Source organism: Micrasema longulum, unplaced genomic scaffold, assembly GCF_059751315.1.
Source record: "Micrasema longulum isolate JH-2025_06_02 unplaced genomic scaffold, ASM5975131v1 h1tg002428l, whole genome shotgun sequence".
Lineage (NCBI taxonomy): Eukaryota > Metazoa > Arthropoda > Insecta > Trichoptera > Brachycentridae > Micrasema > Micrasema longulum.
The window spans coordinates 1-27,820 of record NW_028279575.1 but is presented as its reverse complement, the minus strand read 5'-3'; the positions used below and the strand labels follow the sequence as shown (position 1 = coordinate 27,820).

Genomic DNA, 27,820 nt, shown 5'->3' with positions numbered 1-27,820 from the left:
TTAGTTTGTACGTCACACTGAAAGCGCTCTCTTAAAAGCAAAGACAAATAATAATAATTTGAAATAGGCAACATGAATGTGCTTGTAATTTTAGGAGTACAATTTTATTCATTTGTGTAAAAAAAATAGCAGTTAAAAAAAGGAAAGTTGGATGACACTTCATAAAAAGTTTCTGTTAATTATTTCTTCATATTACCAAACGATTATATATTTTTTACTCTAAAGCATATTTTATTTGCTTTAAAAACAATGAAACACCTTGTAAAGACGGTCGGGATAGGCGATGATGCGAAACAGGCAGTTTTCAGCCAATACAAGACTTTCTAGTCATTCTTCCGATGTCGCACAAGCCACTTGCTAGTAAATCAATACAGTTTGTGGCGCAACTGTCGGCGGCGTGTGCCCAGCCACGCCGTGCCGGCCGGCGTCCTTCTAGACGAACCGCCAATTTATCCGTTTCCATTCGAAATCGCTGTCACACTGCTCTCTGTGTTTTTGCACTTTTTCTTCGAAATACCGAGTTGTTGCGTACCGAATCGTAATTCTACGAAAAAACTACATCGTTTTCCGAAACGATATCCACATTTATTTAAAGAACGGATCAATCGTGTTCAAAGTCCCAAATTTATGAATTTATCCGATGACAAGATTAATCGACGTTGTTTTGTGTGCATTAAACACTTCAACGCATTCAACTTTAGCCAATACAATGACATCCAGCTTTTATTGTGCTCTGTGCCTACCATTGGATTGCCAGGTAAATTACATGATATTTCATACATAATTATTTCAAGAATTTGTCTCATGTTGCACGTTTATTCGTCCCGTTTGCCTGCCCTGCAAATTTATAACTCATAGGGAAAGCATACTTTTATTAATCTGGACCCATTTTACAATTAAAGTTATTAGTATTTCTGCAAGAAAAATATATGTACGACTTAGGTTAGCTTTCCACTGTAATTGCACCTTATTTATCTGTCTTGTGTCTATACAATTGCAAGTCTGCTCTTGGAATGTGGTGTTTGTGATTTGTCTTACAGTTTTGCTATATCGTTCCATATTTTTTGTCTCAATCGGAGTTTATATTGTTTTTACAGTTGATTAATCGGGTTATAATGTATGTACAAAGTTGGCGTAGTGCCTTTTCCTGCAACTTCCGACATTTTTATTTGGTCATTATTTACAAACAATTACTAGGGTGGCATGGTGTGTATACAATTGTAAGGATGTGCTTTTGCAATGTGGTGTTGGTAATTTGTATTTTTTTTACAGGGTTTAACAAGTCACCATCCAAAGAAAATAGTTTTCATTATTTACTTGGTGAACAGAGTTCGGGTATGTATTTCTATAATTTTCACATTTCCTTACACCCCTTCTTTCAGACTTATGTTCTATCTCAGTTATTATATTATCGTTAATGCTTTCTACACGTCCTAACCATCTCAGCTTATTCTTTTCTATTCGTTCAAGCCTTACTCGATCTTTCAAGGTTTTTCCTGAAATTCTTGCATTATGTTATCTGGTATGATGTTCATTTTATTTTCATTGTGAATTACAGTCGGCGTAGCTGTTACTGAAGAACTCCCCTGTGCACTCCCGGAAGGCGTTGCCAATTGCAGTGGTACGACTTTCATCCAACCTATTTCTGGTTTGTAGTAATATTTTTTTATTTTTGTAATAAAAATTTACAGACATACATATTTATATATAAGAGAAAGAGAAACATCTTTGTTTCTTTGTTAAAAAGAAAAAAATAATAAAAAATACATATAAATTCAGGAGAGTTCAGCGTGTGTAAGAGTTAATGGGAGATTTACATCTTGGTTTGCGATCTCAAAAGGCATGAAACAGGGATGTGTAATGTCACTATGGTTGTTTAATCTATACATGGACAACTGTATGAAAGAGATAGAATGTATGGGTATTGGAGCAAAAACTGATAATTTTTCAGTCAGCTGCTTGTATGTTGATGATGCAGTTCTGTTAGCAAGCAGCAACGAGGATTTGCAACAAATAGTCTCTAGAATGTATGATGTATGCCTGGAGAGCCAATTGGCGATGAACCAAACTAAGTCAAAAGTGATGATATTTGAACGTAGTTATACAGAAAGCAGCCAGCCATAGAAAAGTGAAACTGAGATAATAGCCATTTTGTGAAAAGGGTGAATTATAAAATCTACACAACAGTTGGAATGTTTTTGACTAACAAATGATAACAATGAATACATAAGTTTTTTTAAATATTACAAACAAGAATCTTATTATGTATTTGACAAGTTTAAATGATTTTTATAGTACCATAAGATTTTTCTAGTTTTGTGGGTGTTTTCTGCAAATTTACAAATGCCGTTTTTGTGATCGACAAAGACTACAGCGTCTGAGCGTGGGCCATTCCTTTTTTAATTATTAAAAAGTTTATAGCACATTTATATCGTATGACATGACCATGAAAGTGACCCTCTCAGTTGAAACAAATTTCTGACCCATAATTTTCTCCAGCAAATCAGCATATTAAAGCTGTTTGTATTTTCGAAGAACTTAAAATGTACACATACAGTTACTTGTCCGACTCATTGACACATTGTCACATATTACTAATTAATAATGTTTTTAGATATCAACGCTGATGACATATCAGGCCCACTGCGTATTTCTGGTCTGAGTGCACTCCAGCAGAGTAATGTAGTCCAGTAGTCAATGTTAATATTTAGATTTTTCAATCACTTATATGATATTTGAGGAAAATAATTGTATTCTGTGCTTTCCCCGCTATTATACCCGACCCAGTGATTACGAAAATATTGATGTACTTCGTTGAATAACTAATTGAATATTTTAACTTTAATATAATAACTCCTATCTAGTGAGGTCCCAATATCACCGGAAAACCCCTTAATTAAGAATATAAACAAATAAGTAAAGAGCCATAAAACATAAAAATAATTTACCATGGAACCTAATGTTTGTCAATTAGGATGTTTGAATATTAAAAAAATAATTTGTTAATTTATTATAATGGGTACCCACAGTAATGGGAAATTAAAATGTTTTAGCTGTTCATTAGGTATTAATTATTACTCTACAAAAAAAACGTAATTATTATTATACAAACTCTATTCTACAAACTATTCTACAAACAAAACGTAATTGTGGTAAATGAGGTATATCAGCTCGATATTGATCCAAGAATACTTCAGAAAAAGTTTCTTCGATTTCTTCCTTAAGAGTCATATAAACTATCATCACATCACTTAGAAGTTGATCGTTATTGTCTAATTCACTTTCGGAATAGGTTGAGCTGCTAAGTCTCCAAGTTTCTCGGTGAGGTACTATTATTTCTATATCACTTTCACTATCCGTTATCATTTTGAATGATATATTTTGTAAATTTATTCACAATAAAAAGGACGCTTTGCAGAGTTAAATTGTTTGTTAGAGTAACAAAGTAAGATTAAATATATATATAAATGTAAAAAATATGTAATTTACCACAGCTGTTTGTAATTTCGGCAACTGTTGTCTATCTCGCTCAATCCATTATGCGTGAACTAGCTATTAGTGAAACGGAATATTTTTCTTGGAAGAAATATCAATTTGTGAGACAGTTGCACAAAAACTTTTTTTATTTTTTATTATATTATTACATTTACCAAGAAATAACATAACTTCTTAGTACATTTACCAGTTATCTTTAAGTTTCAATCTAAATAACTCCCTACAAACATTTGGACATACTCTTAAAATATTGTTGATTAAAAAACTTGCATAAAAAAATTAAAGTGTTTTTAGGCATTACCTAGGAGGTGAAATAATTTATCTAGATGAAACTCACCGACATCAATAAAGGTTTGATGCCGCCCGTCAATTAAAAAATGCGTTTGTAGTGTCTAGAGGCGATTATTGTAATGGTATCTATGCAGGTCTACCAATGAACAAAATGACTCGCCTACAATCTGTATTGAATACCGCAGCGAGACTTATTTTCGGAATCTCTAAGTTCAGTCATATCACTCCACTACTTCAGGAACTACACTGGCTACGTTTTCCACAGAGGGTGGAATACAAACTCTGTTGGCTTATGTATATGTCACTGCACAACTCTGCTGTAAATAAAATAAATATCCTGAAACAGGAAACCCGTGAATTGTACCTTCGGGGTGGTACTGAATATAGAGTTCACGGGTTTGAAATTGAAGGCCATGAAATCGTACAAATGTTTGATGTGCCACATCTTTTGAAGGGATTTAGAAATAATATGCTAGTAAAAGATGTACATTTTGTTCAAAATTCTGTATCAAAAATAGCAAAGTGGTCCCATATTGTACAATCATACACATACGATCAAGCAAGAGGGGAAGACTTTTTCCAAATGCACAAATTAACAGATTGTCATATTTTCCCTGATAAACTTAGAAAAATGAAGGTCAAGGTTGGTGTTCAGCAGGACAGTAGGAACTACCATGAAATCTTTGGCAGATACTGTGGATGATATTGACGATGGGGCATCGCAGACTGCTGATCTTGTCTTATTTATAAATAAACTTATCGACAGTTTAAATGGCAGTTCTCTCAATGCTGATAGTATTATTTGTAAATACCGTTGTGGAGTCAGATTAACATCTCCCTACTGGAAATTTTGGCAGGAAGCTATTTCCATCTTAAAATCAGTAAAATTTGTAGATTCCTAAAACCAAAAAATATCAATACCACCTACAGTGCGTAACTGGATTACAACTCTGGAAGCAATATCATATTTGAGTAATAAATTACTTACATGTTATAAATTTACTTTTGTGCTTCCACGTAACCTTAACCAAGACCCCATTGAAAACTTTTTTGGCATGGTAAGAAGTCAGGGTGCACGTAACATTAACCCCTCTAGTTCAAATTTTATAGATGCTTTTAAGTCGCTTCTCATATCAAACTTATCTCATACTCGCTCCATTGGAGCAAATTGTGAAAATGATGACGGTGAAATTTTAGATTCATTAAAACTTTTTTTAACATCGGACATCGAAGTCACTCCTTACCAACAAGTTCTTCAAGACAGAAAAGTAGTCAATATGTTGCGGTTTGTAAATATATAGCTGGTTATGTGGCAAAACGGGCTCTATCTAAATTTGGATCTTGTTGTGAATGTAGACTGGATCTTAAATCTAAAATACAGTTACCGGGGCATAGTTTAATAACTTCTAGGGCATGTGGTCCAAATACTTTAATCCATCCAACAATCAAAATCTATAAAGTTTTTAATACCATTGTCAATCACTGCAAAAATAATTTACCGATTATTTGCCATAAGTTTCATGTTATGTCGAGTTTGAAGGAAATAGTACTATCTAAATTAAATCCAGCATGTTTATCTTGTCCAGCACATAGAGGCCATCTTTTTGATTTTATTGTCAACTTAGTATTACGATTATATATTTTTTCTTGGTGTAAACAAATGAACTTTCTATTAACTGGGCGAAAAAAATTAGAGTCTTGCATTGTTGATCCTCTCAAATTACAAGCTAGAAAGTCTTATAATAAAAGACTTAAGAATAAGAAGCGCAGACAATAAAGTAGATACATGCATACCCTTTTCTTCTTACCTGCCATATAAGCACTTCATTTCATTACTTAATAAGCTTATAAGTGCTTCCTTCTTGTTTTATTCCTAAGCAGCAGCCTAGAAATGTCAATGTGAAATAAAATAAATTATCCACCATTAATAATATTTTTTTGTTTCAGAATGGTGATTGTTGATGCCATGGCTCTTAATCTGCACGAAGAAAATATTTTTCATCCAGGAATAGCAGGGATCCAATGCTGATCACAATGCTGCACAATTTTTAAATAATACTCAATTGTTATTTTTGATAATCCAATATACTAACTACACATGTATATAATATTATTTTACAAGTGTCAGTTTTCTTTCTCGATTCTTTCTGACGTATATAATAGAATCGAGCGATTTATTTTAACAGTAAAATAAAACTATTAAAAATGTTTTTAAAATTTTTTATTTATGTATTCCTATTCCATAATAAATTTATTGTGCAATATCAATATAAAATTGTTTTTTTAAATACAAGACAGAAAGATTAAATTGCGTGCTAATACTTGTATTTAATTAAGCAATTTTGTATTGATATTGTACAATAAATATCAATATATAATGCAACGCAGTGATTTGAATTTTCGCGCCATCGTCAAGCTTCTTGTATGCCACACTAGACAGCGCTGCGATCGACGCCAAAAGTACTTAGATATAGTACCATAGTTTCCTGTCTAAATATATCTGTAGTCTGTGATGCGAAAGTCAGGAATTTTGTAAGAATGTGGTTGTGTTTATGCTCATTGTCGTGTGAATTAGTTCATCTAATATGTTTTTAAGAACATTTTAATAATGAGATATAACGGACTTCGTAATAATCAATATAATATATATTTTTTAAATAATTCTGACATCTAAAGAGTTGATATCAAGTTCGCGTTTATTTGTGCTTTGTTTGGGTGAATTAATTTTTTATGTATGAAGCAACTACAAGATTAATACATTATGAATTACGAACATCTCAGTCAAAATACTGAAATAAAATGTAGAGTGATGGCTATTCAGGATTTCGTGTGCCTTAAGTCCAATACGATCTATATTAAATGTAAGTTTTTAAACCAATTTTCATATCTCAATTTGTAAACACTATTTTTTATTACTTGTCACAAATATTTTCTTAAGTATTTGTTCTTTAACTATATGTATTCCGCTATATTTATATTATTTCTTCCCTTACATGGTCTTAATATCCAAAAGCAGTAGGATTCAAGGAACTTCCGCCCATCTAGAGTTGTAAATATGATTAATATTTGTGACATTTGAGAAATGTTATAACTAGACTAATTATCTTCTTTTTTTATAAACTTTTATCGGATTGTTGTATTACAACTTTATTTAATCTGAAATTCATACAGATAATAGTAATGAGATGATTCGATTAATAAGTTATCCCATTATTATTTACAAATAAAGAACTGTATGACAAAAATTGTAATTGATAATTTTGTACAATATATAAAACCTTTGTTTGCCGAAATTCTCACATATTTTACTAAACTTTTTTTGTTTTTATTTTAAGGTATTAATAGCAACAAAAAAAAACAATATTCGGTAAACCTAAGTATTCCTAAGTTATAACATCGTGGAAAGCTTGGATCAACAATTATTTCTGACTGTTTTCAGAAAATATAATGAGTAATACAGATTTAATTTTAACTCTCTGTACCCAATAAGTTTTCCCTAAGCGATGTTAACTATAAAAATAGGATATATATCAACTTGAGATAAAAACTTAAATGAATTGATTTTTAAATAAATTTTCAATTAATAAAAAAGTTTCATTTCTGTGTTAATATTTATCGGTTGCTTTTATAGAACAATGGCATGGTAGATCTTAACTCCAAAAAGAGCCTCCCACCTGGCTCTGTAGCAGAAAACAGTGCAATGTTTGTGTTAGACTTGCACAAGCGGAGACTTATGAAAGATGCCCTTTATAGAAGTAATTCAAGTTTGGAGCTGGTAAACACTGAGCACCTATATCCGACAAACACCCTTCACAACAGGAGAGAGTACGGCAGCCACGGTTCCATCGATATAATCGGGAGCCCAACATCTACTGGTGAGAGTTTTTTTGCCATGTTACAAGACTTCCATCCTTCAGGCATACCTGTAGATCAACGATCACCCGGCCCCTCCGAATATCTGCGAGTCAAAATGGATCCCTTAACCGAAGGATCCAACAACACCTTGTCTATGGACTGTGAAGATGGAATAACTAGTAAGAATGCAATTGGGGGTTCCAGCCCAAAGTTGAAATTAAAATTTCACAAGTTTTGGGGAAACAGTGCGGGTAGTAGTGTCAGTAAACTTCAGCGACATCAAATCCCTTTAGATGATAGCATTATAAATACATCCTCCAATAGCTGCTACTCCAGCATGACGTCAACCTGCAACGATGTAGAGGAACAGCAGAAGAGGAAGGGGTTCGCTCACTACGACTGCCAGTCCCTCACAGCTAATCTCGGTTACGCTGCCAAGTTGAGAGGAATCCTTTTGGGCAGGCGGCGGAATACAACGACTGGTGCCTCAGCAGCTTCTATGGCCGCTCCTCGAGCTGACGAGTTGGATGGAGACCCTAAGGATGATGCTGGTGACGGACAAACTAATGATTTATTAGAGAGCTGTCCCTTTTTCCGCAATGAAATTGGAGGTACTGATATTTATATTATTATTACATTAACCATCCCAGATAAAAATATTTATAATGATGTTGTTGAAAATTTCTTATTATTTGCTAAACTGTGAGATGTTTTTGCTTGCTGAGATGATAGTGCTTTTTGTTTGTTCTTTAATTTTATAAAAATAAGTCTATCTATTAATTCTTTTACCAGATCTATAAAGTTGTTATTACTTTTTTTTTTATTACTAAGGGCAATTTGCGTAGAAAAAATATGAGGTAAAGAAGGTTAAGTGAAATAATAGGGCATTTTCACAAGTCGGGAAGAACTTAAAAAATATAATACATCTTTAGAGTGGATATTTACAATTCTTATGATACAACTATCAATGAATAAAAAGTTTTTATTTATAATTTTCGGTTTTAAAAATAAGCACATACGAAGCCGTTTGCAGTTGACATCACATCATTTTGAAGTCATGCGTTTTGACTGCCGACTGCACTTCTAATAAACATTATGTACAAGTTTGACGCCAAAATGTTGTATGTGCTGTTTGTCCCACTGGGCGCGAAATGTCTCATTTTTGAATAATTCAAAATATGCATATTTCAAACCCTTATGGAAAATGTATTAGACGTCGCACATATAAAAATATTAATACCGTAATCATTGTATTTTTTTTTCTCTAAAAAATGAAAATAATAAAAAAAATGCAAAATGACCCTATTGTTATTTTTGTAAAAATGGGTTCCTCTAACTTTTTTTATGCAAACACTAACACATCTAACAGATTATACACGAAAATATTATAGTAAAAAAAGTTGGAATAAAAATAAATTATCAGGATTAAATACAGGAGAAATAATACCAAGTTTACTTGTTTGTAGTTACAGAGAATAATATAAAGAAATCAGTAAATTGATTTTGCTCGTAATAATTTTTCTCTTGTTTTATTTTACAGGGGAACAAGAACGTAATATGAGCCTCAGTTGGAAAACAGTACATTCCAGAAAGCCAGAGTCGCACAATAAAAGTAATAGTAATTTGTGTTTACACCAACCAAGTGTAGCTTATGGCCTTTCCATATTAGAGTTTCCACCAGGACAATCCCACTGGAGGCCAGCTTGTTATCTTGCACGCCAAACTACACAGACAGCAAGGCCCATTGAATTCTTAGATCAGGGAGCTTTGTATTATAGAAAATATTTCTACAATCAAGGTAAGAAAAGCACCATAATATTTATTATTTATGTACAATAGTTTTACTCAACAAAATAAAATCACATATATGAATCGATCTTGAATCTTATCTTCATGTTATGAAAATGGGACTATATAATTATATGTACAATCGAACTTGATTATTACGAAGAAGACGGAACCGACTGAATTTGCTTGAAAAGATTTTTTAAATCCAATCGCCATTGCATATTGTCACTATTGAAAATTATAATAAATGCTTACAAACATACCAGTTTCTGAATTTCAAATTCGGATAAATAAACTGTACGAGACGCGTTTCCGCCTCGTATAAAGAATTGTGAGACTGTAAAAATCTCGGCAAGGCGCTGGTATTCTACTGCGAGCTGCGATAGGTATCAGTAGCCCGTAGGTATGAATATTTATTCCAAATACTGTCGGCTGACAGTGGCGGCTAGCAGGTTGTAAATCCGCTTCTGGATTCGGCTGAGTCCAGGAAAGATGTAGTGAAGATCTGAAGACGAAGTGGCGAAGTAATCGGGCAGAGTAGAGTTAAAAGAGAGTGTTTACTGTTTTCGATCGATGTCTTTATTTCTCACATGTGCACATATTTATAAAAGGTTACAAATCTGACCCTACGGTTAACTTAGGTATGGGAATGGTGCCGGCCCCCCACTCTTGTCAAGTATTCTCCCGAGCGGCCAACGTAAATAGGCGCCCCCTAGCCAACGTATAAGCCCCGACCCCCGCCTCCGTCCCTCCATTGCACAATCGAGCGCCGACTAGAGTGGACGTGAAAGGGCCGCTAGCTTGACGCGCTCCGCTCAATTCGTCGGCAGCGGCCGGTTAGACGCGGAATTACCCTCGCAGACTCATACATACTAGGTTACATATTAAATACAACTTAAATAATGATTGAAACATTTATACTAACATCAATAATAAAGGAAAGGACTATGACGTCAGCTACATAAACATTAATATTTTTTTACAATTTTGACAATAGAGAAATCTTTTTTCACACTTCAACATATTTCGCGCTACGTTCTATTATACAAATAATTGCAATTTTTTCGATAATTGAAACACTTCTGCTTGTTAATAGTCGTGTTTACAATTCAAGGGTTAGGTTTTAACTTTTAACTTATCTGACATCACCCACTTGTAATGTTCATTATGCATTGACCATAGATCATTTTTAAAAAAACATTGTAAAAACCCCCGAAACAAGGATGCCATTCATCAACTACAAAAGAAGTTGTAAATTGTAATAAGGTGCGGAGCCTGTGCTTACTAAGTTCACAAAGCTTGGAATTTTTACACGCAATTTCAACCATATTTGTGATACTTTGTCAGTGCTGTCAGTGAAAACACCAATTAGGTACTTAGACACTTATATAGTATCATAAACGTAAACCGATCCCAACGCCCAGCGGCATCGGTAATAAATTAGTGCCCCATTTGGATTTTATTACTTACGTTCATATTTCGAAAATTATGTTTTTAAACAATTGAAGAGTTTTTGCTTAACTGTTGACAATATTTTTGTTAGATATGTCCGAGAAGGAGCTCGTTATAAAAGTTAATAAATGTATGGAGAACACCGCAAACTAAAATGTCAACTAATGTTTCCTCATTATATCCGAGATCTCGCTATGTCCGTGATCGTTATAACCAAGTTCGACAGTATTTGTCTGCCTTGTGGCCTTCCTGGACTGGTTGGTACCTGAAGCGTAAAACTGATCTTCTTATCTTCATGTAACAAAAATTAATTAAGATACGCTGCGATTGGTGTACCAATGTAGGGCCCTATGCACCATTAGATGCATAGGGCACTTTACTATTTGACCACGGCGTATGAGGTCCCAAGCTCAATTTATTGTATGGTCGAGAGAGCAATTATTATTAATAAGAAGTTTACAGAAATAATTAATTAATTAGATTTTATATCTAAATCATGTCATTATTGAAATAATTTACTTTCTCTCGTGTTTTTATAATTTGGTTTTATATATAAATATGTATATTATCTAAATTTGTTGCAATAGAAGGGATTATGGAAGTCTAGGCATTTACAGGGCTTACTACCTGTCGTTGGCTGGTTTAAGTGGCCACTTGACACGCTGTGTAACATTCACCATTCTGCCTATCTTTAAACATCCACATTTCCTCAACTCTTCCATCTGTTGACCTTTGTGAAACCTTCACCTTCTTGGCAAAGCCTGAAAACAATTTTCTAATTTTTATACCTCTTATTTTACCAGTTAGTTGATTCAACAATGTTTTGAGCATGTCCAAATATTTGCAGACTGGCTGGTTTTCTACCCTAAGGAGTTATTCAGATCTAAATTTGTTGCAACAGGGCGAAAACATTTTTGACCTGAATAACTCCCTAGGGAGGAAATCCGACCAGTCTGCAAACATTTGGACATACTCAAAACATTGTTGGATGTATATTATCGTTTATGTAAAAGTCCTGTGAGCATAAATATACCAATAATACATAATGCATATTCTTATATTGTGTATGGTTATTTCTTAAAAATAAATCATGTAATTATGGAATTTGTATCTTTTTGTTTTTAGAGCACCAAAACTGGTTTGGATTAGATGACCAGCTTGGCCCCGTTGCAATAACAATAAAAAAAGACAAAAATGATGTTTACGCTAATTCGGATCCTTCTATTCACAATGGAAACAGTTCATGGCAGTACCGCCTCATAATACGTACTTCTGAGCTGCTAACCTTGAGAGGATCCATATTAGAGGATTCCATACCAAATATTAAACCTTCGAGTAGTAATAAAACTTGTAATGCCAAAGAAGTATTGGAATATATTGCTCCTGAAATACAACTATCTTGTTTAAGGTACATATTTATATTTTAAATTATTACATGGTTTTATTCTCCGTTCCAAACAGTGTAAATATTTACCATCTAACTGCAGTTTTAACATTTGGTAGTTTTGTGTTTCAACAATGCCATAACTATCAAAATGTTCCATTTTATAATTAATTGTAATTGATTATTTATTTCCACAATTTCTAAATATAAGGATGTACAATTAAAATGTAATTTAATAGCAGTATGTAAAATTGCAGTTTTCTAGATATATATGTACTCTGTGAGTTTTTGCCTTAAACTATCGATATTATGTTTTTCATACCTTAGGAATTTGACGATACCTTATAAATAAAATTATTTTTCGTCCTAGGTTGGGCTTAAGCGGAACTGGAGCCGAAGAGCAGCTGTTGAGACTAGACGAACAATGTGTCAGCCGTCACTACAAGGTGGGCATAATGTATTGCCGGCAAGGTCAAGCTTCTGAAGAAGAGATGTACAATAATCAAGAAGCTGGTCCGGCGTTCGTAGAATTCCTCCAAATGCTTGGACAAACCGTTCGTTTAAAAGGGTTTGAGAGATACAAAGCTGGCCTAGATAACAAGACAGATTCTACTGGATTGTATTCTGTTTATACGCTATTCCAAGAATACGAAATCATGTTCCATGTATCTACAATGCTTCCATATACTCCCAATAATCGACAGCAGTTACTCAGAAAGAGACACATTGGAAACGATATTGTCACAATTGTATTTCAGGAACCTGGTGCACAAAAATTTACACCGAAAAATATCAGATCACAATTTCAGCATGTTTTCATCGTTGTAAAAGTTATAAATCCTTGTTCAGATAGTACTCATTACAGTATTGCTGTATCACGATCAAAAGAAGTACCGATATTTGGACCACCAATTATTGATGGAGGAATTTACCCAAAAGGAAAAGGTTTTACCGACCTTTTACTAGCTAAAGTAAGATTTTTTAAAATCAGTACAATATGTAATAAAATAAAAATTATTCTTTTTACTAAACTTTTTGATTAATTTTAGGTAATCAACGGTGAAAATGCTGCTCATCAATCAACAAAATTTTCTACTATGGCAACTAGAACAAGACAAGAATATTTAAAAGATTTGGCCACAAATTATGTTACAGCAACTCCACTTGATACTGGACAAAAATTTTGTAAGTCTTTAGTCAGTTTTATAATTATCTAGTAGTTGCTATTTAAAACCAAATGTAATTTGTTTTACCTGTACTTGTGCAATAATTTTTTTTTATTTTTTATTTTATTTTTCTTTCTGTTGACGCCCATGGGGCTTTTACATTATACATACTATATAACAAGAAAAAGTTACACATTAAACATAATTAACATTTTATCAAATATAAAAATTAAAAAAAAAAAAGTTTTAAATTTAAAAATAAAGTTACATAGTTAACATAATACACTATTAAGACATAATAATACATACATTATATTATGTTTATAATATAAGTCATAGTAGGATTAAAATAAAACATATTTTTTTTTTTTTTACACCGGTAAACTAAACTTTAAAGTGTAGTTATCCAAAATGTTGAAAACTGATAAGGGTTTTATAAACTAAAAATATAAAACATAACACGGGCTAACTTTTAAGCATACATAAATACGATGTAAAATACATTTTTTCATTTAAATTATTTATTGACAATTCTTGATGGAATTCCATTGTAATGATGTAATAACTTATATTTACATATAAGTTATTAATTTAAAAACTACTTGGTACACTTCCACCCTTTTATTTTGACCAATTAGCGCTTTCACCCTCTAATGGGTATCTTCAGACTGGTGAATATTATACAGTGTAAGGATAATTTATATAAAACTAAATATTATCTTAAGTGTAGGTACATTTAAAAATAAGTTGAAAAAGATACATTACGCAATATTTCAATGGAACAGAGTGAGACAAATTATTGAAACATGTGTTGGCGGTGTACTTTAAGAGAATATTCTTGCATCACATTTAAATGAATTAAAACATACTTTTGACAAAGCAAAAAACATAAAAATTTTACATTTAGGACATAAAGGTCAAAAGTTAGATAGTTTGTAAATTTTAGAAATGAATAGGATAAAAAATAATAGAGATAGAATTTTAATAAATCAGCAGATAGAATTTAAAAACTCACCCTTATTAGCCCCCTTAGTTGGACCCTGTACATTGTAATAAAACAATAAATATTTTTCAAATAATAGAACATTCTCTTAAAGTACACCGCCAACACATGTTTCAATAATTTGTCTCACTCTGTTCCATTGAAATATTGCGTAATGTATCTTTTTCAACATATTTTTAAATGTACCTACACTTAAGATAATATTTAGTTTTATACAAATTATCCTTACACTGTATAATATTCACCAGTCTGAAGATGCCCATTAGAGGGTGGAAGTGTACCAAGTATTTTTAAAATTAATAACTTATATGTAAATATAAGTTATTACATCATTAAAATACATTTAATGTTAAAAGCAAGCTTTGTCATAAAGGTGTTTAAAAATTACAGTTCCAAAACATACAAAAAAACCGCTCTGTATTGATTCGATAGTTATTTCATTGAATATCCAATTTACAAAGCGCCCTAATTCATTTAATTTTTACTTGTGTAATATTTAAACACCCATAGAGCCATTTACAAGTAAATATTTACATCAAAATGCAATAAGGCTACATTCCCACTACGCCGGACCGGCAGATTTGACGGAAACCGGCTCCCGGACAATAGTGTTCACATTAACACAGGGTCTTATAAGAAAACCGGACAGTCGAGTACTCATCTCAGTTGAATTCGGCCTGTGCCGGAATTCGGTCCTTTCTCTTTCTTCCAGTTCATCGAAGTTTGGTTTCAGTATTAAACATACTTCACGCCATGCTGCTAACTTCAAAATGTCGTCTTTGTAATCGTCTTCGGTCTTATCCCACAGAACAGGTCTCTTTCAGACCAGCGTAATTAAAGGGTCTGCGTTTATACCCATGCTAAACATCTACCTTTATCGGAATGCGAAGCCGAAATGACGCGAGGGGAACACGGGTGGGGCAAGCGGGGGGCACAGATACCGGAGCAAGCTTGTTCACATTACTCCGGTCCGGGTGTTCTGCCGGCGCTTCGCAGTGACAAAACGCTCAGTAAAAATGCCGATCCGTCATAATGTGATTAGCTTCATATAAATTGTACAGCCACTAGCTCTTCCGACATTTTTACCGGTCCGGCAAATCCGCTGGTCCGGCATAATGGGAACCTGGCCTAAGACTATACAGTAATAAATATGTAGAAGATGTTCCATAATTCAGCGACACTATATCTAGTGATTGTCAGCCTCGTGGTGTAGCGCCTTTGACTATCATGCAAGATTTCTCGGGTTCGATTCCCGACATGGATGATATGAAATATTTATTTAAAAAGGTGATTTTACTCTAGAATATTTCATAGTCCCTGGACTGGCACCTGAACCGTAAGACTGATCATCCTACCTACATGTAACAAAAATGATCAAGATATGCTGCGATTGGTGTACCAATGCAGTGCCCCATGCACCATTAGGTGTGGAAAGGGAATGATGATGATATCAGTGATAAAGTGATCGCATAAGTTTAATTTTTAATTCTGATAAACGCAAATGAAACAAATTGCAAGGCAGTTTAGTTGTTTGTCAGATGCCAAACCAAAATATTATTCCGAATAAACCAGGGTGGTATTATAAAGTTTATGCATTCTGAGAGTTTCCAACAGTCGGATTAAAGTATAATTATTTTTATTAAAAAAATAAATAATATGTTATCTTTCTTCGATCTTTCAAAGCATGTAAATTTAGGGACATAATAAAAAAATTATAAATAGTTTATTCAACAACATGCTAAGTTTAAAATTAACAAATCTTTTGTTGATCCCTTTCAGTGTTTTTAATGGTAGTTTTATAATAATGGGACCAAATGAGAATTGTACTTTAACTGACTTCAAATCAGGGATAAGAGTTTAATCTTCAATATATACTTCGCAGTGGATACAATTGAGATGTGTTTTGATTTTTCAGCGCTGTTTTCATCCTTACTGAAGAGTGGTAGTGGCGGTGTGGGAGGTATGGGTGTACGGACCTTGGGCTGCTTACCAGGGGAGGTATGCGGGGCTCTGTGTTGGCCTGTAGTGGCGAGAGACGAGGGTCGCGGAGGAGCCATGACAGAATGTTTCTTCGGCCTGTCCAGAGACACTTTCGTGCTCATTGAAGAAAGCTCCCGCCAGATTATATTTGTTGCGCCCACAAAGGCTATTTTAGGTATGTATGTCTATTTCTTACCATTTATAAAATCCAAAGTTGCGAAGGAAGTATTCGGTCTGTGTGTGAAATAGAACCAGAATTCTGGGTAAGGTCAACATGAAATATGTTTTGTTTATTTATTGTACACTGTAATATGGACTGGCACCCGAAGCGTAAGACTAATCACCTTACCTTCCTGTAACATTTGATTGAGATGCATTTACTTTTCCAGTGCAGTGCCCAATACCATCAGGTGCGGATAAGGGTTTAATAATGATGATGATAAAATCTTAATTTAATTTCAGACTTATCGCATGCTGGAGTGTATTGCACAAATATTGAATCTCTGAAATAATTTAAATGAAATATAAATATATTATACTTGTATAAACCAATATCATCATCATCAGCATTCCCTTTCTACACCTAATGGTCCATAGGGCACTGAATTGATACACCAATCGCAGCATACCTTGATCATTTTTGCTATATGAAGGTAAGATGAGAAGCCTTACGCTTCAGGTGCCAGTCCAGGGACTGTGAAATATTTTAGTGTAAAAACGCCATTTCAAATCACTATTTCGTGTCAACCATGTCAGGGATTGAACCCGAGACTTCTTACATGGTAGGCAAACGCGCTGACCACTACACCACGGGGCTGACCATAATAATGAGACCCAAAAACACTTGATGTTATTTCAAACAAATAAATATGTCTCCTAGAGAATGGCGGAAATATTGCCATCCTGACATGAGGCAATCAATTGTGGTTTTTCAAACCATTTGTTATGCAGTAATGAATCTTAGTTTTTTCACTAATATTACCCGATAGTATGCGCAATTTTTGTATCTATGATTAAAAAAGATTTGAAATATGAATGAGATGTACATATATTTATAGCTAAAACTATTAACCTAAAACATTTGCTCATCAAAAGTAACAATAATAAAAATTATAATGGAATCTTCTATTTTTAAATGCCTTTTTTTATTTATTTATGTTAAGGTAACCCATCCTTACAAGGATGATTTGTGCTGTATTGAGTGCCGACTCACACCGAGGACTGTAAATGCCTTTTAGAGAACAGAAAGATACATTTTTTTTGGTTGACTAAGCTTTTATTGATTTGTATAGGCTGGCGTTGGTGGATGGAAGGCTTAGGGGTACGTGTGTACCATCATCGTGGTGAGAGTGTGGCACTAAGGGGTCGAGACAATTCCAACACATGTGCGGGAGAATTAGAGAGAGCTCTGGCTTCTGCCGCACCGCACGCTGCACCTGCCACACAATTGCAGCTACGCAGAAACCAAGTTGGACAACTAGGTATTCTTTTTTATATTATCATTAATACCTTTCTAGTATTACAGTAAAACCTCATTTTTACGTTCCTCAATTCTACATTTTCCCGCTTTTTACTCTGAAATGTTCAGGTCCCATTTTTCTGCATACATTCTCATACAAACATTCTCCCCAATTAATGTTTTGCATTACCCTGGCTTTACATTATTCAAAATTCATTTGATGTGTCTAAAAGGGCCAAAATTAGGTCAACATATAAAGGGTAAATTGTTGTCTCAAACTAAATGCAAAGTAAGTGCAGTGTATTTTTTGCCTAATGTTTCGGTTTGGCTAATTTCTTTGATAATAAATGTGTTTTGGGACGTACACTAAAGCTTTTTTACGTAATTCCCTTTTTTCATACATTTTTCATCTTGTTTTCCTCAGTTTTACACTTTTTTTTACCCTCGAAAAATGCAAAGAAGTTGTTTTATTGTACATGTAATATTATTTTATACTATTTTAATAAATATTGAGACTGAAATATATGCACCTCTGCTTTTTTTTAAAATTGCCTTTAACATTCTTAGGATTCCATGTACAACCTGATGGAGTTGTTACCCAGGTAGAGAGTGGAGGGGGAGCAGCACGTGCCGGCCTTCGACAGGGTTGTCGACTTGTGGAAATCTGCACTGTCGCTGTTTGTACTCTCTCGCACGACCAAATGGTTGACTTACTAAAGACATCGGCTCCTGTGACAGTCACGGTAATACCGCCACTCGGGGGGTCTGCTCGCGGGTCCTGCGGGGGGGCCGAGTGTCCAGGCGCAGGGGGTTCTGGGGGGGGGCAGCTGCCCGGACGCCACCGCCGTCGCTACGACCCCAGCTTCTCCCCTCCTCGCAGCGGAACCAGCTCTGGTTACGGTACAGGTGGATCGAGCAAGAGTTGTCCTCCAGCCGAACTTTGGCCTCCAGAAACCCAGGATGATGTCAAGCTTTACACTAAGCCCGTTGAGCCCGCATATTCATCCATCGCCAGAAGTGATATTTCAGATTCCAGCATATCTGCGAAAGTTTCGCTAGCCAAAAGACAGTCCCAGGAAACAATAGGCAATGGCTCGTCAGACATCCGAAGCGAGAAGTCCAGAATGGAAGCGGATAGGGGGAGCGCATCACCCCGTGTTGGGAGAGGATCTCCCGGCGGGGCAGTGACAGAAGCCCGTCTGCGTGTTCCAAAAGCGCAGCGTCATAGTGCTGGCAGCAGTTTACAAGAAGACTTGATGCGTCTAATAAACCCTGACTATACGGAGGTGGCGGAAGAAGGTGTGGTGCTGCAAGCTCGGCCAGCCACTGTGATCTCTAGTACCTCCAGTGGGGGCTCTCCTGCTCCTCCCCCTGCTCCCCTCCCGCTGCCTGACTCCCTCATGGATTGGCCTTCCCTGGTTGATACTGCCACTAGAGCTATGCTTCAGGTATAAACAATTAGTCATTTTAACCTCCACAAATATAAAGTTGCATCTTTACGACAAACCTATTTCAAACTACTGTGTCATTAAAATTTTAGGAAATAGCAATTAAGCTGTAATAGAGTGAGAACGGAACCTCAAACCACAATGTTAGAGAAACCATAAATAAATACCATCATTATTAATGTTGTCAATTGAAAAGCTCTTGAAAATCTACAAAAGCAAATTATTGTAACTTTCTACATAATATCTAACCTTCAGCCTTTTAACACAATTTCTTTTTTTTTTAATATGAGTACATTGTGTATATCAGATAAAATTAAATAATTTTGTTGCCATGTACTTTCAACCTAATAGAAATGGCAAAATCTTAAAATGGTGCACTAATTATTTTTTTACTAAACATCCCTGTAATATACATTTTGATGATCCAAATAATATATTTTCATAGATTTGTGAAGAGCAATATTCATCTCTCGGTGACCCTGAAGGCAGTACAAGCGGCTCTCTGGGACCTGAGGGAGTAGTAGAGATGAGAGAAGTGGAGATGTCGGCAGATGGGGAGTGTTGTCCCCTAAGGAAGCAGCTGCACGAGACGGAGGAGCGACTCATACGAGAAACCCGAGCTAGAAAATCCTTGGAGGAAGAGGTCAGTTATATACATTTTTATTTCTTAACACAAAAATAATACGCATAAGATTAATTTCATCGAGACTCAATGATTTTGAGAATAAATAGTTATCATTCTTCCCACTAAAGCTCGTAGAATGCAAGATAGAAAAATAATTTCATTGATGAATCTATAAAATTGAATTTGAATTGTTAAACCTTATTATAAAAAACTAATAAATTACTGGTTTTTTTTATATGTTTTCAAAATATCATTATTATTAATAAAGAATATTTGTTAATAAATTGTGAATAAGAACTACCAAAGAAGTTGGAAAACTTTGTTTTGGCAGTCCTTCACACAGTATTTGATATAGATATTTAGTATTCTTGTTTTTATTAACTCTTTCACCGCCAAGCTAGGAGTATCTTTGCTGCCATCTGTACTCGGTGGCATATTTTCAAACGCCAAAAATCACCAATGAGATTTTCAAAATCAAAATTAAAATGAGAAGTTCAGTTATAAGAGACAAAGGCATTTATCCGTATAATTTATCATTTAGTGATCTTCCCAAATACTCAAACTTCAATAATCAAATAAGTTTTTCTATCTACACTGAGAAATTACATCAATAAACATTAATATAAAAGTGATCCAACAGATTTGTGAACAAAGCGCTAGCATTATGCCATAGGTACTCACTCGTGTTTATGAATGTTTTTTTATGCAACACTGCGTGGAGACACTTAGGCACAATTATTAGTGTTTACGTTCTTAAATTATATCTTCAATGCATTTGTTTATCAATCTTATTATTATGTTCAAAATTCATCCGATATTATGTCCAAATTTTTAAAAAATGGGTTCAAATTTCAAGATGTGCGAGAAACAAAATCAGAAAGAAACTCGTATTTTATGTTATTTTTATTGTTATATTAAAAATACTTATCCTTATCATTTTTATTTCCTTTATATGTAATAATAATAGTTAATTTATCATCTTCTACATGAAACAATCACCCTTACTTACTTAAAAATTTGAATCAGAATCTGATGTGCCTCCAATCTGCTTATCACTTTTAGATATTATTGAGATATTATTTTTGAAAAGATGCATACAGTCAAACTTTGTTATAACGATCACGGAAATAGCGAGATCTCGGATGTAATGAGGAAACATTCATCGACGTTTTAGTTTACAGTTTCCTCCATAAATTTATTCACTTTTATATCGAGCTACTTCTCGGACATACCAAACAAAGATATTGTCAACAGTTGAGCAAAAAATTTTCAATCATTTATAAACATAATTGTTAAAAGAAGAACCTGAGTAATAAACGGGGTGCTAACTTAGAACCAATGCCGCTGAGCATCGGAATCGGAAGATGTTTATGACACTATGTAAGTGCCTCAGTACCTCATTGGTGTTTACACCGACAACATTGAAAAAATATCACACACATGGTTTAAATTGCGTGTAAAAAATCTAAGCTTTGTAAACCCAGTAAGTACCAGCTCGGCGCCATATTATAATTTACAACTTTTTTGTAGCTTATGAAAGACATCCTTATTTTGAGGGCTTTTACAAAGCTTTCCAATTTTTAAAAATGTTTTATGGTCAGTGCATAATAAACAATACGAGTGGGTGATGTCAAATCAATTAAAAATAAACCCTTGAATTATAAACATGTCTACTAACAAAAGGGAGTGTCTCTCAATTCTTGAAAAAGTGGTAATTATTTGTGAAATAGAATGTGGCGCAAAAAATCATGAGGTGTGTAAAAAATCTTCTTATACACAGTGCAAATATTATAGAAAATAAGAATGTTTATTTATCTGCATTTTAAATTTAGAAAGTAGTATGTTTGTAAGCATTTATTAAAATTTTCCTTAATAGTTTTATTTTTTTAATTATCGGTATGAACTATACGTACAAATATTTATTTGTTTACTTAGTGATTATATGCAATGGTGATTGCATTAAAAAACAACCTTTCTCTGTAAAACGAGTAATGCTTATAACGAGCAAATTCAGTCGGTCCCATCTTCCTCCAATAACCAAGTTTGACTGTATTTAAAAAAATAATAAAACACAAACTGTTTCATGTTAATAGTAGATGTTATTTAAAGTCGTTATTATAATAAATGAAATTGTTTTGTTTTATTTTATCACTTGTCAGTACAAAAATAACACATCAACGCACAGTTCCGTACAGATATGTGAGATACGGCACGAGGTCACTGCTGAGCGGGAACTTTACCTAAAACCAGTTACCGCATATGGAGCTGGATTTTTCAGACCCTCTTAAGATCGCTCCCGCTGGCATTGGGTTAATAACCCTTATAATTATAATAATGGTTTACTACATTTTTGTGGTAATAAATTTCTCTGGATTGTGTGTAGTCTGCCTAACTCTAGGAACAACCTGTTTTAAGGCAGGCATTTTTATAAGCAGTGAAAAATAAAAACATGACTACCTACTAGTGTATTCGGGTAGGCAGGAAAAAATTGCCTTTAGGAAATATTCCCACCTTTATACGTAATATAAACTGTATATGTGTATTAAGTTTTTAAATAAATATTTATTACACATTTGTAATTATCCATACTATTATTTATATGATATTATGTTTATGAAATATAAAAACTCCCAAATGGTGAATGGAAAATATTTTTTTACTTCAGGTAAAACGTCTTCGCCATCATAACAAGAGATTAAGAGAGGAAAGTGTAAGAGCTGTACAACAGTTGCAAAGATTCACTAATTGGTTTTTCCAAACAGTGGAACGGCAGTGAATTATTTTATTTAAAATTTAATTTAGATTACATTTTACGTATTTATGAATGCAGGACAAAAAATATTGTAAATTACCTTTAATAAAATATGCAATGTGATTTCAAATGGTTTTTGGTAGTATTATTTTAAATTTTTTTATGTAGTAGTTATTTTTAAATAGATTGTATTTTGATGTTTTGACATTAAGTTAATTGTAAAATTAAAATATAAAAACACTTAAGTGCATTATTGTAGAATGTTTACATATTATGTATAAATTACATATAAAAATGCTTCCTTTCTAAATGAGACTAATCAATCAATGTCAATTGTGAATTACATTTATACAAACATGAACTCCATTGAATGGTGCTCAAATATTGTGATAAATCTCAGAAAATTTCTACATACGTATTTATTTCTGTAATAACATAAAACTGTAGATTCCCTAACTATGACAAAATCCGAGTGATTCAACACTCAGGCAAGTAGATATATTATACATTTTATAAGAAATTATATTCGTGGGCTATGACTTGATTTTTTAAAGAAATTATTTTGAAAACTTACACAAAAAAATATTTACTACTTTTTCTAAGCAGCTGGATAGATGTGACGCTATAAATAGGTGCTTTCTTATTATGATTAAATACCATGCATACAAATATTCATGTATTGTGAGAACCTACTTAATTATTAGTCTGCCAACCAAACCAGAAGTGGTTTAATAATAATCATTCCAGTGACTATAAATGTGCCTTAATATTTTCGTTTGTATTTATTTATTGTCATAAATTCTAGCCCAATTATAAATATGTATGTAATTTACACAATATGTATTTTGCCATTGTTTCAAAACCAACAAAAGTAATTATATTCCTCACTAGGATTTGCCTAATATTGAATTATGTATTTTAATCCCTCGACAACTATGTATGATAAGATGGTTGTATGGAAATTAAAAATATATAACTAAATTATTATTTGATTATCTCACTGTTTTTAAATTTTTATATAAAATTTAAAAAAAGATTTAATTTTTTCATGTACTAAATACTGTTAATTTTATGTATCTATTATTACTGTGGTTTGCCAAGTGTTGAGTTTCTTATTATTGTTATCCTTAAAATAATTATCAAATCAATAAAAATTACATTACATATGTTTAACATTCTGAAGTATGGAGATTTAACTTTGCCATACTATTCACATTTTTCATTTAATCCCTAGAATTTTATACTTCAGCTATTTGTATTTTTCAAACAAGTCCATAAACCCACTGATAATCTTACTGAGATATTAAATATTGCTACGATGGTCATTTTGATGTAGATGCATATCAGAAATTGATGACGTTATAATAATTTACCATCAAAATGAGGATATGATATATTGTCAGCGCCGGATCCAAGGAACACTTACTGAAAGGGGACAGGAATATTCTCCCCCAGCTTGTACTGAACCTATGGTAGAACCGGCTCTGAATATTGTGTAAAGGAAATAAGTGCATTCCTGCGGAGACTGAATTATATTTAGTACAAAATTATTATTTTTTGCAATTATACTCTTACGACTCATTCCGTCACTACTGAATTCATAGTTTTATATATTATATTACTTTATGTTACATGAATTATAATTTGCTCCCTGCACTTATTTGTAAATCTAACTTAAGCGTTTTTTATTTTATTTTAATATGATTGTATATTTTTTTAGTTTTATACAATAACAATGTAAAATTGCATCTATGTTTAAATAAGTAGGAAAGATTTTTTTACCAAAATTAGTTTATATTGAACATTTTAGCATGTTTAATCTGTATTACAAAAGTAGCTTTATTCTTGGTATTGATTAATGTAGTTACATTACAATTATATTGTGTGAAACTCCATCAAATGAAGTTGAACGAATTCACACTTGGAGAAGTTGATTGTTATTTTTATGTTATTATTTTTTTAATGATTGAGATATATATGTTATACATAATTAGATATAATTTTTTTGCAAATAAAAGTGCCTTTAAACTGTGTCAAAAAATGTTGATATTTAGAGAATGTGTAATATGTCTTTATTACTTGCAGTATTATCATTTTCACAACCTTTTAGTAGCTATATTTTTTTATTATGTGCCTGTTTGTCTTTTGGAAAACTGAGCATTTCAGTAACTTATAAATTTTATTCAAAATGAACTACATGTATGTATGTACTTATGTTCAAACATGGCAGTTACATACTTACCTGTTGACCACTATTATTATACATAATTATTAGAGATGAAACGGATATCCGGTAACTATTCGGTGTCCGGCCTATCCGACCGGATACCGAATAATAGCTCAATATAAAAAATATGAAAATAAATATTTTTAATAAGGGGTAACCCCTTTATTTTATGCCCATTAAAAGTTGTTTTTAACTATGAAAGAAATTCGAGTACCGAGTGTTTTTTGGTCATCAGGTAAAATTTTACTTTTCTGGGTTACCGCCAGATACAAATAAAAACTAGATAGATAATCTTATACAAACTGTTTATTATTAAAAAAACAAAAAAATAGTACTTATAATTGATCACTGGCAAATTATAATGAATGAACACTAGTTTCTCTGCATTAAAAGGCAATACGTGATTGCATTTGTTTTTGTAAACATGGCCTGCTTCAGAAAATAGTATTTCGCTGTATACGCCGCTACAAGGAGCTGAGAGGTAAATCCTGGCAAACTGTAAAATTTGGGTACTGTTTCAAATTAGCTGACCAAGTGTGTCCGGCGGCCGGATATCTGGCTTAGGGGCTCGCTGAGTATCCGGCCAAACCACTATCCATTTAATCACTAATAATTATTATGCATTTCATTAAATATTAATTTTTTGATTGAATCAAAAACAACCAATTATTTTCATGACGATAAAAATGGAAAAATGTGCATAAGCCATGTTTATCTTGATATTGTCCTTTTTTATCAATTAGAAATCGAAAATGTTTCTAGAGTAAAATGAAGGAAGTAAATGTACCAATGGTTACTGTTTGCCAATATCAGGTGTCACTGACAAGTTTATCACACAAACATAACAAGGATATGAATATGATGATAATTATATTACCCTGTGTCCATTAGGCAGTTATTATTATTCTAAGTTATTCAGTTCTGTAGTTTTAATAGTAATATTTATCATAATTTTGTTGTGTATTTATAGTATAATATTATCATGACAGTAATGAAATAAAACAGCATGTATATATTTGTTGTTTCAGTCTTATTTCCCCGTAGTATATAAAAACATTTTTCTGTTACTGGATACGGATAACTCAATTCGTGAAAAATATTATCTATTTCTTCAAATGCTTGTAAACAAACCATATCATAATAATGTGTGGCATCCGTGGTTTCTGATCCAAATTTGTGTTTTTGTTTCAATTGGTAACCTTATATTGGGGTTAAATATAATTTTTTGAACTAAGATAAACTTAAAATTAGTGGATCAGTTGAAATCCTATCGACTTTTACTTCATTATGGTCCACGATTGGAGTAGTCCAAGTGGAGTGAAATTCAAGCTGCATACATATATGGCAATTATTCAATTAATTTTGAAGGACGGCATTGGCGGCCTCCGTGGTTTAGTGGTCAAGACGCTTGAATCACGCACGGAAGGTTCCGGGTTCGATTCCCGGTGAGAGCACAAAAATTAAAATGTGATTTTTCTCAAGCCTGGGTGTTCTGTGATGTAATTCACCGCTGTAATTGGACCTCCTGGCCTGTTGTGGCGCAAAAATAAAAAAAATAATAATACTACAACCCTGTGTAATTGGGTCAGTATAGATATAATAAATTAACACACTTTATGCGGGAAACGTAGTTCTACCCGCTCGCTTGACTGGCGCTTATCGGCGGGAAGGGTAGAAATACCCTCTACGCTGGCCCACTTTAAAGGCGGGAAAGGTAGATCTACTCGATTATTTCGTCCGAGTATTTTATGCCGATACTTCAAGATCCTGCAAATTACACACATCTATAAAAAGTGAGATAAGCTGTCGTTTTGTTTATGTACACACATAGTCTTGCACGGCTCTAATGAGAAACATTAGAGCTTGTGCGTAAAATGATTTGTTTAGTCAATGAGTTGATAATTATATCCATCTTCTTTTCGCACATTTTTATTATGTGATTGGTGAGCCGATTGGCGACATTTTCTGATTTTATTTTTTATAATATGGATTGTTGTTTATTCGTCATTCAGCTAATGCGAATATAGACAAATACCTATATATTATTTAGGATGTGTTATAAATATATTTGACTTCTACTCTTATCTCTTATTAGGTGTGGTGAGTGTGTATTCAAAATTTAATTAAAAAATAACCAATTTTTAGGAGATTTAGTGATTTTTATAAAAGTAGTAATTATTCAATTTTTTGCTGATTTTTTTCCATTGCAACTACATTGAATCGAAGCGCCCATAAAATGTGTTAATAGTATGAAATCTGCATAGATATTTTAATGTGTTTCTGTAAATATACACCACCAGTTGCGGATAGCAAAAAAGATGAATGAAAATCATTTTTAGTAGAAATATTCCTTTAAAAAATATAGTTTTGAAAGTAGACAGACATAATATTCCATATTTGGATTGGAATATTAATACAGGGAAAATGCAAGTTTAAATACATTTTGAAGAAATTTTTTAAAATGTATTATCAAATTTAATGTTAAGAAACTGTTCAAAATAGTTATGTATTATCATATTGTATTAAATATAATAAACATTTATACATTATTATAATATTTTAATTATTTATTAAACAAAAATCCACTAACCTACTGAAAAATAATAAAAGAGGGAAATAATCCACCTCCACTCAATTTGTTATAGAATAGGGAAATATCACGTTCTTTTACATTTTTAAAGTAATAAAGGTCTATCAAATACTGTCCAGTAAAAAAAAAATTTTGCTAATTACATATTAGTAGCATAAAAGATATTTTTAAATTTGTAATTTTGAATTCCCGCAAAAACAGTCATTTCTTCGCCCACGCCCCTAATACATCACAATTCATGTTTATTTATTCCTTCCATTGAATTTTGTTTAAAATATTATCACGAATCTTGACATCACAACAAC

At 33.0% G+C, this 27,820-nt stretch overlaps 2 protein-coding genes across 3 annotated transcripts; both read left to right on the top strand.

Annotated features, from left to right (window-relative positions):
* Positions 1-49: 49 nt before the first annotated feature.
* Positions 50-25,940, top strand: LOC148272220 (signal-induced proliferation-associated 1-like protein 3). 2 transcript variants are annotated; one of them, XM_088240333.1, is made up of 12 exons: positions 50-297; positions 6,312-6,647; positions 7,418-8,252; positions 9,182-9,439; positions 12,007-12,289; positions 12,636-13,236; positions 13,315-13,450; positions 16,350-16,589; positions 17,707-17,895; positions 18,441-19,321; positions 19,767-19,964; positions 22,612-25,940. In XM_088240333.1, the coding sequence occupies exons 3-12, from the start codon at positions 7,427-7,429 to the stop codon at positions 22,720-22,722; spliced, it is 3,723 nt and encodes a 1,240-aa protein (XP_088096459.1). In that variant the 5' UTR covers positions 50-297; positions 6,312-6,647; positions 7,418-7,426; the 3' UTR covers positions 22,723-25,940. The 2 variants fall into 2 exon arrangements, with proteins under 2 accessions (XP_088096459.1, XP_088096458.1); XM_088240332.1 differs by lacking the exon at positions 50-297 and having other exon boundaries at positions 6,296-6,647.
* LOC148272221 (uncharacterized) lies at positions 289-5,719 on the top strand. Its single transcript, XM_088240334.1, has 4 exons — positions 289-757; positions 1,273-1,335; positions 1,559-1,648; positions 2,615-5,719. Exons 1-4 carry the CDS (start codon positions 628-630, stop codon positions 2,692-2,694), a joined length of 363 nt encoding a protein of 120 aa, XP_088096460.1. The 5' UTR covers positions 289-627; the 3' UTR covers positions 2,695-5,719.
* Positions 25,941-27,820: the final 1,880 nt, after the last annotated feature.

Bases quoted from the DNA above. Each gene is read 5' to 3' on its own strand.
- LOC148272221 (XM_088240334.1), top strand. From the start codon at position 628: ATGAATTTATCCGATGACAAGATTAATCGACGTTGTTTTGTGTGCATT. The intron at 1,336-1,558 runs GTATGTATTTCT...TGTGAATTACAG, and splicing joins ACTTGGTGAACAGAGTTCGG to TCGGCGTAGCTGTTACTGAA. The intron at 1,649-2,614 runs GTTTGTAGTAAT...TAATGTTTTTAG, and splicing joins TTTCATCCAACCTATTTCTG to ATATCAACGCTGATGACATA.
- LOC148272220 (XM_088240333.1), top strand. From the start codon at position 7,427: ATGGTAGATCTTAACTCCAAAAAGAGCCTCCCACCTGGCTCTGTAGCA. The intron at 13,237-13,314 runs GTAAGATTTTTT...GATTAATTTTAG, and splicing joins CCGACCTTTTACTAGCTAAA to GTAATCAACGGTGAAAATGC. The intron at 19,965-22,611 runs GTCAGTTATATA...TTTTTACTTCAG, and splicing joins GAAAATCCTTGGAGGAAGAG to GTAAAACGTCTTCGCCATCA.